A 12,514-nucleotide genomic window follows, 5' to 3' on the forward strand; every position below is an offset into this window, starting at 1 on the left:
CCCCAACCCCCCGGCTTGTTTTGAGCTAGTAAACTGACTTTTGATTGGGATGAATTTTGAAGGACCTGAAGCTGGAACCTCTGATTGCCGAAACAAAAAAATCTGCTCATTTCTCTTTCATCCAGTTTTGCCCCTAGCAATATCCATCCAACAGACACTGTTTTTTCAGCCAGCAGTTGTAAATATTCACTTCCGTCGATAATTCTTTCTCAGCAGCACAGGCTATATGTTTTTTCTTTGGCAAAAGCGCGTGATTCCGTCTGAAATCAGCATAGAGGCTGTATATGTTCGACATATCTTGGATGTGTTCACGTATTCGTATTTGTGGATAGTCTTAGGTATCTCATACAATCATGGGCACTTTCATATTCGTATACCATTCTTGTTGTGGGGGTTAGCTAGACAGAAATCTCCATGTAAGCTTGAAACCAAGCCAAAATTTTTTGACCCCAGGATTCAAATGTAATATTCTGCTCCCAATTGTGCTGTGAATTCACAGGAGGAAGCAAGTTTTCGACTGGCAAAACTGCTTCGATTCTGGCAAACGACGCCCAGACATGGACACGAACTTAAATTAAGTTATGTGGTATGCACCTATTAGAAGCTTATGATCTTAATTTCAAAACAGGAAGAGATCCAGAATCTGTATGATAAAGTGTACTTTCCAAATTGCATTAATGCTGTGTTTTATGCCAAGTGAGAATTACCTAAGAGGAGTTGACGTATGTGTTGTGGCAAAGATTTTTTATTTTTTATTTTTTTCAGTTTTGGATCGTAAATAAAAGTTATGGGTATTTCGAAATGTGTGGATAAAAATGATATTTAATCAACTTTTATGCCAATTCTTATCTTCAAGAATTTTATGCGAATAGAATTTTAAACTTTGAATCATACACAACAAAAACTTGTATAAAATTAACAAATAGTGATTGTTAATTCCATATTATCCAACTCATTCTCATACATAATTAAGGTAAAAATTGAGAACAGAAATATTAATAAAAACAAATCAAAACTATACTAGCGATTCTTGAACTGGTAGTCCCCTCAATTTGAAGAGGGTCAGTAGTATGGAATGGCGGGTGGTGGAGGAGATGCGTAGGAGACTCCTCTTATTGGTGGTAGCGGGTTGTTTTCATGCACCGGCGGCGGAGGTGATGAATAAACGTAATGTGGTGGCGGTAGAGAGGGTGACGGAGGAGATGAATGTGCATGTGTTGGTGGTGGAGGTGCAGGTGCAGGTGAAGGTGGGTAGTGCCATTGTTGTTTTGGAGGTGGTGGTGGTTCGTTGCATATGCTGGAGGGTGGTGGTGGGGAATGAGGATGTGATGGGGAATACCCTGATGGTGATGGTGATGGAGCTGGTGGCATTGAATGCTGGTGTTCTGGCGGTGGAGGAGGGTAACCGTGATGAGTTGGCGGTGGTGGAGGTGATTTAGGTTGGTAAGTAGGAGTTGAGCTCTCAGGCGGGGGTGGAGTGTAACCATAATGTGTTGGTGGTGGTGGGGGCGGTGGAGTTGAGCTCTGAGGATGTGGAGGTGGCGGAGTAGTGGGCTCAAAGGGCACTGGTGGTGGAGGTGGAGGTGGAGGTGGAGGTGCATGCTTAGAGGGTTTCTCATGGTGAACTGGTGGAGGTGGTGGCCGTAGATGAGTCCCCGGTGACACATTGTGGGTGGGTGGCGGAGGAGATGGCGGTGCATGGAAGGACTTCGTTGGAGGTGAAGACGGTGGAGGAGGATGTGACTTAAAATTTGGTGAAGACCTTGATGTAGGTGGTGGTGGCGTATTAAACGGCTCCGGCCCATTACCTGGCTTAGGCGATGGTGGCTTTGGTGAAACTGGTGGCGCACCGCCGCCACCTCCATCACCACTGCTACCGCACTTTGACTTGCTACAATCAAATGGCTTAGCATCATCAGAAGAACACTCTTTAATGGACCTTTGATCATTCTTCCCTGAAATACAATTCTTCCGCCCATCCAACACTTTTCCTCCCCCAAATCTTGCGCATTGTGGTGCCTCTCTGGTGAAGTAATTGAACGAATACGTGAAGTTTTGCAGCCTAGGAAGCTGGCAGACGGCAGCCGGCACCTCCCCCGTGAGGCGGTTATGTGCCACGTCTAGCTGCTCGAGGCTCCTCATTCGACTAATCTCCGATGGCAAAGGACCTTGGAGGTGGTTAAAACTAACATCAAACACAGTTAGATTTCTTAGCATTCCTATCTGGGGAGGCAAGCAACCAGTTAAATTATCATTCAGCAGTATCAGCTCATTCAAAGTATTCCCCATTTTACCAATGCTGCCCGGTATACAACCTCCGAGGTTATTATTGGCCAACACTAAAACAGACACCGGCGAATTCCCGAGATTCTCCGGTATGCCAAACCGGAACCTATTATCGTTAAGGAAAATCGCGTCCAAATCCTTATCAAAAAGCCTTTTTGGGACAGGGCCCTCGAATTCATTGAACCTTAAGTCCAAGAATTTCAATGAAGGCAACGAGAGGACTACTTCAGGAAAACCCCCTACAAAGCGATTGTTACTAATATCGAGCTCAAAAAGGAGCTGCAATTTGATGAAACTCTTGGGGACTACGCCGCAGAACCGGTTAGAGTTAATGTGGAAGAGCGCAAGATCGGTTAGTAACCCGAGCTCATCCGGGAGGTACCCGGCTATGTCACCGTGGTTGAGATCAATACCAGCTACAACTTTGTACGATGCATTGCGAGTTGATGGTGCACAATACACTCCTCCGTAGGAGCAAACATTAGGGCCTTTCCAATTTGCAGTGAAGTTGAATGGATCAGAGAAAATGGCGAGTTTCCATGCTTGTAATGCAGTGTAGGCTCGTGCAAGACTAGGGTTTTCCATGCCATTTTCTGCAGCTGAAACAGCACAGATCTGAGAACCCAACAAGAAGAGAATGATGGTTGTGATGGGCAGTAAATGCCACCGTGGCGGAGACGGTTTGGGGCTGGCAGCGGCGGTGTTGGTGGGAGTCATGAGAGGAGAGGACAGTGTGGTGAGGAAAGAAAATTGTAATTTGAATACATTCAAAAGGGAGCAGAGGAGAGAGTGTTTCCAGCTGCCAATAATGTGCTTATGTCTCTCTTTCCTTCTCATGTGTACCAAAATAGGAATAAATTGCCACTAGCTACTTCGATTTATTACAGTAAAATAATGTGTTCATTATTTCATGAGTAATGTTATGTATGGTGAAAACGAGTCACCTTATGACAGTTTGTTATTTGATGTATAAGACAATAAAAAAATTATCACATTAATACATCAAATAATAAACTGTCACGTAGGATGACTATCGATAATCTTTATCATGAATATCATTATTTTTATTTAATATATTAGATTCAAGAGACAATATTTTGATAATATGCTTGCAAATATAAAATCTTGAAAATTAGAGTTGAGCTCTCCTACCTTTCAATTAGTATGTGATTTTGAGTCCCTCAATCTTTAAAAGTAATGTTTACAACCTATTCAAATATGTGAAGTTGGGACTCCACGCGATAGAAGAGGTCAATGTGAATGTTATAACTGTACTTAACTATCACATGATTTAAAATTGAAGGACAAAATCGTCAAATCGTTGAAAGTTAGATTTTAAGTCACGTAAAAGTCGTATCGGATTTAACATTCACTCGTTCACATTGACATTTTTCATCGCGTGAGGATTTATTTAAATAAATTGGGATCCGAAATTTCGGTTTTGAAGGTGAGAGGTACCGAAACACTTGTAAAAAAGAAATTGAGGAGTTCAACCTTAATTTTTATTTCCGAAATTAATTATGACATGGCAGCAATTTACTGCAGTCTTGAAAAGGGCGACGAGAGATAAAGTTGTGGCCTCAAAATTGTTAAGAGAGAGAGTTTTAATTGATGATTGATAATGAACGACATAAAGAAATGGGAGGAAAGTCTAATTATGGAATTTTCTTCTTTTTTGAATTTAAAATGTATCTTTTCCATTAACATAATCATCGCGAACCACCGACAAAATAAAGATTGAAATGTATTTGATCTAACTCAAAACAACATGGAAGTAGTAGTAAAGGACAGCTACTAAGTTACGGTACGATTCGACCATTCCTAACAAAGGAAAGACGTAATAAGGGTCTACTTTGATACTCCAAAAGTATTCTAATTTATACACAAAGGCCCTCTCTCACTAATAAAAAGGGTGAGGAAGGAGGCACATGATAGATTATCCATTTCGACTTTTTTAGATGCCTTTTGAGGTTTAATGCAGGTTCAAATTCTACTGAAAAGTCCACTAGAGATTAGAAATTGTTGAAAAAACAAGATATTTCATTTTTCCCTTTTAGACGATCGGAAAATAACGAAACGATTAGTTGCATATTTGGTGGCAATTTTTCACCACAAAAAAATAATTTTTTGACCGTTATTTCACTATTTCAGACGTTATTTTTACTTCTTCACTCACAGGTGAAACCCACTTTTCTCTCTAACGGTCAAAAAATAAATTCTCATAATCACTATCGAACAAACCCTTAATATATTCAAGATAACTACGTATTTACAAATTATTGTCTGAATTTATCCTATTTCATTATATTCAGGGTGATAGGATTTTGAAGGATGAACCGGATATGAACAATTCCAAGAAGATTTCATGCATATGGTTATACGTGCAGACCAAGAATGTGAATTGTTTTGTTCTTATTTCTTAGTATAAAGCAAACATCCTTGAGAGGAGCTTATGCAACAGAGCATTTGGCACAAGTACATAAGTCGACTTCAAACCATAAATAACTCTTAAAAGTGTCACATTTGCAGCTTCAAAATGTTTTTGCAAAGCTTGAGGTCTTACCCAAGTGCAATGGCTTCCGCTGCTGCAAAGGAAAACTGGCCAAGATCCTCTTTGAACTTGCAGATATCAGCATTATTCCCACACCAATGAACCCATAATCACTCCTTACAACTACATCGATATTAAGTTTAGACTTGTAATAACCTCAACAATAATACGAAAATGTGGAAAAGATTTTTAGTTTTTGAATATCGTAAAGAAAGAACCTCGAAAATGAAGCTCTAGCCACATATGTCTTTTTCCTGAATATTGGGTTTTCGGTTGGGCACTTTGGCTCTAGTTGAGAAGTCGACAAACTTATACCTTGTTCGGTAAAGGTTAAATTATAAATATAAATTTATCGATGAAATATAATTTTAATCTACACATTTCGTAAGATCCATGACTTAATATCCATTTATAATCAATACATTTCAATGGTATTATAACATGAGTATGGAATTCCTTTGTAAATAAGCAAACCCTTTATGATCCATTTGAAAGATCCCAAAATCATGTCAACTTAACCTAATAATTGTAATATCCTTATTTATTGTACCATTTACTTATTTTATTTTTAACATTATTTAAAAAATAAAAACAAAAATTGATTAGAGGGCAAAGACCGTATTCTCCGTCTTTACCTGATCAATTAAACATGTTGTACACTGCTAAATGACAGTAATGTTGACAACTTGCATATTTATAAAAATTTTGGTCATTGATTGAAAAATGTGATGTTAAAATTAATGTATAAAAATTTATCAACTCACACAATATCAAAAAAGATGTCAAACTTAGGGTGTGTTTGTCACCCATTATTTGCAAAAAAAGTATTATGGAATAGTGATTGATATTGAAATATATAGTTAACAAAGAAGAAAAAAATTTTGATTTACGTGTAATATTATTTTAATGAAGAAAGTGTGGTTTAAAATGAGTACTGTAAAACAAAAATGGAAGAAAATGAATGACAAACACAAGCTTAATGTATATGAAGTAGATTGCTAGCTGGTTACCCTTCGAAGTGAGGAATCCCCATCACATTCAAAACATATCAATACGAAGCGGGAGAGGGCGAGATGTACTTTGTCATCTTTCCACTCGTGTGGGCATTTGTACTGAAATGACATTTTACTTGGTTCCATTTTTTTTTTTTCAAAATTTTTTTTTAATTATATTCTCCCATTAAATTCTATTATTTTACCACATTTTTTTCAAAAAATTTACTATTTCAAAACACATTTCTTACAAAAAAAAAAAAAGAAAAAAAGAAGGGGACACAAATATGGGCTTATTATGATGAGCCGTTCATCCTACTTAGCCCCTATTTGACAATCATTAAAATGAATTTTAGAATAGTAATTTTTTTTTAAAATATATTGTTAAAAAGTATGAAAAAATTTTAAATTTACGTATAAAATGTTTTATTATAAAAATGTATTGTCGTAAATGAATTTAAAGAAAAATGTTTATTTTAATGGTTGTTCAAAAAGGACTCATGACAGTGGTAAAATATTTGGATGGCATACAGAGAGGTTGGAGTGAGTGATAATAGGGTTGATTGGGTAGATTTGAGCTGTCAATTGCTAGGACAGAGACAAGAGTCAGAAATATAAATACACGAGTCCTTTATCGTTTTGTTGGCAGAGGAAACAGGGTCCCACATTTGCACTTATTGCCCGTGACTCTCTCTCTCTCTCTCTCCAATCTCTCCCTTTTTTTTAGCCCTCAGATGATTTAAAATAAGAGGAAATTAAAATAGTCAACTTTTGGTTTCACGTTTACAAAAATGTCACTTTTTAAAAAAATTTTGTAAAATTTCTCTTTTCTCTTTTATTCTTTTCTATGTTTCCTCTCTTGATTTTTTGAAAATTAGATGGAGTGCAAGTTCTTGCATTAGGATCTCGTATATTACGTCAATACAGAAGGAAGAAGAATATCGTAGGTAAGGTTTCAAATCTATGAGTTTTTTTAGATTGATTGAAGGTTTTGTTTGAAGTTTTCTATTAATGTTCATTTTTTTTTTTTTTGTCTTTCTATTAGATTGCACAATCAATTTTTGAGTTTCCTACATCTAGACCGTGAGTTAGATTGTTCTCCATTTTGGGTTCGGCTTTGTTTAGAGTGTAAATTTACAGGTAATTTGAATTTCTCCATTTTTTTGGGCATTTTGATTTTTTCTAATTTTTTTTGGGTATTATGAATAAATTTTTTTTTATATTTTTCTAAAAAAAAATTTCACATTCTGTCAATTTTTTACTTTATATTTCTCTGAATTTGTTTGGTTTGTGAAAGATGATTGTTGTATTATACTTGTCATTCCAGCCTATCTTATTTATTATATTTTTCTAGATTAGGTATGGATATGGAATCTTTTAAACGAACTGTTTAATTTGTCATAATGAAAGTTTGTACAGTTATGAATGCTCAACACAAGAACTTCTAGAAAGATCAGTTATGTAACCCATGTGTCGCGATAAACTATCGTTCCCGACAATTAGTTACAGTCATTCTATACAGATGAGTTATCTTTCGATATAAACTGTCATTCTCGAAGTTAAAGGCAGTATTTCTGAAACATTACAGGGTGTTTTTTTTATTTCTTATACGTGTATTCAGCATTAACATCTGAAAAATTCAAAATTTTAAATACACTCGTCTCATTTTTAATATGCAAACTAGAAATATTGAATTCATGTCCATTAGTATTGTAATTATTGTTTTCAATTAGATGAAGGATGGATCAACTCGTGCTCCGATAATCATGAGGGTCTATTGTCTAGTGAGAACTAAGAGGCGAACAGTATGTGTGTTAATTAAGAGGAATTTAAATTTTTAAATACTCTAATATCATTCCGTAATTTGCAAACTAGAAATAATGAACTCATGTCGGTTAGTGTTGCAAATGTCGTTTTCAAATAAATGGAGAACCCATAGAGTTCAAAGTGTCATGTCCGAACAATGAGAAAGTTCCCTCAACTTGTAGCTTGATAGAGGCGGCCACCATACCTATCGAAAGTAACGATATTGTTAGCACAAAGAGCAATTATCAATACACATTCGATTTTATGCAGCCTCTACTAGGACTCCATATACCAAGGAGAGGAGAAAAAGAATAAAGAAATAGTGTGACCAACTTTGTTAATGCTACATTAGAATTGATTTGTGAAATAAATGACCTCATTTTGGTTACCTCCAAGAATGTGATTATAAACATGATTTAGTGGTTGCATTCACATGTGGTGACACATTTTATCATTTCTTGTTTCTCATACTCGTTGAATTGTTCAATTAGCACGAGAAAATTTTGTCAAGGATAAATATAGCAATGTCTTTACCAAATGTTATGCAACAGTTTACCCTTGTACATCTTATTTGTAGTTACATTTTCTGCTCGCAACTAAGTGTCGAGAATGACAGAAACCTCCTATCGGGACCGATAGTTTAACTGTCAGGATGTTATGCAATGTTTGCAAATGATAATAAAATACTAATAATAATGTAAGTTGAGAATATGTTCGAGAACAACATGTCCTTTATACACTTTTTTGTAGTCAAATTTTCTAATTCGCAACCATCTGTCGAGAATGATAGAATCTATCTGTCGAATGATATGCAATTTTTGTCTATATAATTATTTTGCTTTTGAACTTAAACACGACTAATATCTGCAAACAATAATAAAATGATAATATAATTTTAGAATGCATAACGCTATCAGGGGAATATTCAAAATGAAACTTCAACTACTTTTAGACATCAATCCTATTTACATTAATTGTGTTAGAATGGGGTTGGAACACGTTGTTCGATTACGGTCAACGCTACCATAACGAGTGCATAGGTAATACTTGTTGGAACTAAAACGAAAGTGGTTTTGTCCACTCTCTACTTCCATTCATCATTCACATAAACAAACTTTCGTCCATGGGCATAATGAATCTCAAATGATTATTAATACCTGAAAAGTTGATATTGCAACGGTAAGAACTCTGCATAATCAATGTGTCGATATTTAATAGTATGAAAGTGACACTTTTGAATATTTAAATCCATTCAATGACAAAAAGTGAAATGAATAGTTGAATCCAAGCAGTTAAATTATTTATCTCGACGTTTCTAAATGTCGAGTTCGACAGTTCAACTGTCGAAACTGTCGAGAAGCTTCAGACGTGGTTGGTACCTTGTTGGAAACATTAATGGTTATAATCAATTTTCAATTACAACAACTACATCATCACAACTTGTTTCCAAAAATAAATGACCGAATACTTCATTAAATATGGAATGTAATACATAACATTTGCCTAAATCTTTTTGGGATTTTTTTTTTTTTTATCTTTTCCCTTCAAAAATACTTTAGAAATCAATAGCATCATGATTAATAAGAGTTTCAAAAGCATTCTTCACTTTGATGATCATTTTGTTTTTAATATTTAAAAAAGGGTAAGCTATTCGATAAAAATATAAACAATTCGTAATAACTAACATCCCAAAATGGATGATGAATCAAATAGTAAAGTTTTCTTGATCAAAGAATGAAGAAGATGGATGAAATGAGGGTTTGTTGAAGAAAATATTTGTTTGATGTTAAAATAGAGTTTTTTTTTTTTACTTCTTTTATCTTTCTTTTTTTAAAAGTAAATTCATATTATACAATAGAATATACAAATTCCAATTATTATAATATATAAATTTAATATATCCATTATTATAATATATAAATTTAAGTAATCAAATCATAACATTAATTGGATTGGAAAGCTAGCATTAAATGCTTCTAAAAATGGGACACGAAGGGTAAGTTGGACATTTCCCACAAAAAAATGACATTTTTTTATAAAATTTGGTGTACATGAAATTTTTTTGTGCATTTTCAAAAAAAGTGACATTTTTGATCATTTTCCTTTAAACAATCAAGATGTCAACGAATCGAATCTAGTCAACTCGAGTAAAAATGGTTCAGACCTTTTTTGGTTAGAGTCAAGCTGAACCTTTACTCGACAAAAAAATTTAAACTCGACCCAATCTTTCGCTTTGGACCTTATCAAGCCAAGCCGACTAGTTTCCCCCACCTTTTTTTAATATAGCTGTCTTTTAAGGCAACGTGCATGTGATGCCTTAACAAAGGAAGCAGCCTTAAGGCAGCAACAGCTGCAACTATTGTTGTCTTGTTGAGGTAGCAGTACGAGGCAGTTGTACAACCGCCTTGTAGGCAATATATATTTATTTATTTATTTTTGTTTTTTAAGTTTTGCAGATTTTTTTATTTATTTATGGGTCGGCAAGCCACATGGGCCAACTTGGGCTCGAGCCGATGTCCCAAAATGGGGCTCGACTCGAGCCACGACTCAGGCCTGCTCAAGCTTTTTTTGAGTCGAACCGGCGAGCCAAATTGACACACTCAGGTTTAAATGAAAATTAGATTTTAATAAAAAATGATGAAATATGTGATTGAAAAGTTGAGATTTTAATTTTATTTTTTTAACTGAACCAAATAGAGACTTAAATGAAAATTCATAAATATTCAAATCATGTTTTGCGATGCCTTTAGCCCTTATCGTAAACTAGAATTTCAGTGTTTATTGTGAAATTATTTTTAAAATTCCATTGATGATATTGACATAAATCAAGCTAACTAGTTACTCACGTCTTTTTCTATTGTGAACTGGATTTAGGAGTCGAGCTCTTGTTTGGATACATGAAGTCGAGTTACCATGAGATGACCCTCTTCTCATCTAATCTAATTGGCATAAGAACTTCTTGTCGTCCTTTATACATTAGCTTGTCGTACTCTCGATTCGGCGCTCTATACATTTCATATTATTCAAAACAGCTTAATCGTTTACTACAAAATTAATTGCTTGTGCATAATATGCAAGTGTCATTGTTGACCTCCAAAAATGGCTCCTCCATGTGGCCAATTTATAGCTACTCCACGTATTCCTCCCTGCGAAATGAACAAATAGTCAGGGCACACGGCCGGAACCGATGGGGGTGGCGGCCGTATACACTCCGACGGTCAAGTCAGGTTTGGGTGGTCGGAACAGTGCCCTGGGGCTACACAAATCAATCAATAAAGGGGGAGGAGAATATATAAACTTGTTATGGAATGCTATGTATTGAGAGTTTCATTACCTTTGCCTCTTGCCAAACTTTGGGTATTTATAGGTGGTATGAACCGTGGGATGTGGAACACGTGTATACATCTGACGGTATGAAGCGTCTGCTCATAGGCGTCAATCAGCCGCGCTTGTAGAGTGGGCGGACAGTTTGTTTCCCCCGAAGTTGAATTGACATAAAGTTGATAAGTCACATCAAATAGCCTCATGGGGACGTCAAATCAATTTAAACCTTATATGCAGAACAAATCTTAAATTGGCGACGGATCTTCTAACCGGAGTCCACCTGAACCCGACCTCAAGAGGTGGGATACTTCGGCAGATCAGTAGTAGGAATCGGTGTATCACTTCGGAGAAGCTTCGGGAAGGTCGGAGTGGTCTATTTGATTTCGACTTCGGTGGTGAGATGACATTCGGTATCGAGGCTCGTAAAATGAGGAGCAACAGTGGTCCCCCAAATCCGGGAATGAATATTTATATTATACGTGGATTTGTTTTCCTGACCGGACCGCGGCGTGGGGTAGCTGAAACTTTGTAAAGCATGGGAGGAAACGCGCGCCGAGGCGATGAGCCAATGGGGCGTTCGCGTCAGGTGCGTCCAAGCTTGATAAAATTTTAGGGACTCGTCTCGCACCGAAGCGTTGGCGGGAAAAGGTCGACGCGTGGGGAGATGGCTGAAACTTTGTAGAGCATGGGAAGAAACGCAGCGATCGAGGCGATGAGTCAATGGGGCGTTCGCATCGGGCGCGTCCAAGCTTTGTAAAGTTGGGGGAGGAGATCATCCGAGGCGACCCAAAAGTCCAATGATTTGACAACTGTTGCGTGTTTCCAAGGTGACAGTTGGGTACCATGCCCATTCTCCTAAAATGCTGCTGCGGCTAGTAATTATTATTGACGGTTGTTTGTAACCGAGGCGACGCGTTTCACTTTTGCGTGAAAGCCACAGCGACATCTTGGGCGTAGATCAAATCTGGCGTTTTATTTCAACGGTCGGGATTGAGAATACGACGAACGGTTTAAATTGATCGCATTTGAATTCAACGGTGGAGATCGGGCTTGTCTTTCCTATAAAAGGTGAACTTTGGGGGTTTATCAGAGTTTCTATCTTTGCCAGACGAAAACCAAAATTTGCTCCCAAATTTTCGGCGATTTCCGGCGTTTTGCAAGCAACTCCGGCGAGAGAGAACGATACTTCCGGCGATCCTGCACCATTTCCGGCTAGGGAAAACTTCCAAACCCGTAAGTTTCAGTACCCATTTGTACTGTAAAAAATTTCTTATCAAATGGCCTCGGAAGGGAGTTCTGGTTTGGGGAGGGGCTTAGAAATAGTGAGGGTGGACGAGCCCATCGTGGCGACCTCCTCAGAAATAGCTGGGGCAATAATGGGGGGGGAGAACATATGGAAGCGACCAGATAGCCCCCGGATACTTCTGTGCATTGGGGGGCGTCGGACTACCCATCAAAATTGAGGGAGGCCAACCTGGGTAGACTTAGGACAGAATATAGGATCTCAGACAGTGTAGATTTGATTCTCCCCGGGCCGGAAGAGAGAGCCTGTTAC

The 12,514-nt window shown here is 37.1% G+C and overlaps 2 protein-coding genes across 3 annotated transcripts in view; one reads left to right on the plus strand and one right to left on the minus strand.

The window, feature by feature from the left end:
• Positions 1-725, plus strand: part of LOC111403743 (light-mediated development protein DET1) — an 8,830-nt gene extending 8,105 nt beyond the window's left edge. For both annotated transcript variants that reach the window (XM_023032354.1, XM_023032355.1), the window contains one exon: positions 63-725. In XM_023032354.1, coding sequence (XP_022888122.1) covers positions 63-202 — 140 coding nt within the window. In that variant the 3' untranslated portion in view covers positions 203-725. The remainder of the gene's footprint in view (positions 1-62) is intronic.
• A 182-nt stretch (positions 726-907) lies between these two features.
• LOC111403742 (leucine-rich repeat extensin-like protein 6) lies at positions 908-3,141 on the minus strand. The gene has a single exon (XM_023032353.1). It carries the CDS (start codon positions 3,121-3,123, stop codon positions 1,063-1,065), a length of 2,061 nt encoding a protein of 686 aa, XP_022888121.1. The 5' UTR covers positions 3,124-3,141; the 3' UTR covers positions 908-1,062.
• Positions 3,142-12,514: the final 9,373 nt, after the last annotated feature.

The sequence above is a fragment of the Olea europaea genome, chromosome 11, assembly GCF_002742605.1.
Source record: "Olea europaea var. sylvestris chromosome 11, O_europaea_v1, whole genome shotgun sequence".
NCBI lineage: Eukaryota > Viridiplantae > Streptophyta > Magnoliopsida > Lamiales > Oleaceae > Olea > Olea europaea.

Bases quoted from the DNA above. Each gene is read 5' to 3' on its own strand.
- LOC111403742 (XM_023032353.1), bottom strand. From the start codon at position 3,123: ATGAGAAGGAAAGAGAGACATAAGCACATTATTGGCAGCTGGAAACAC.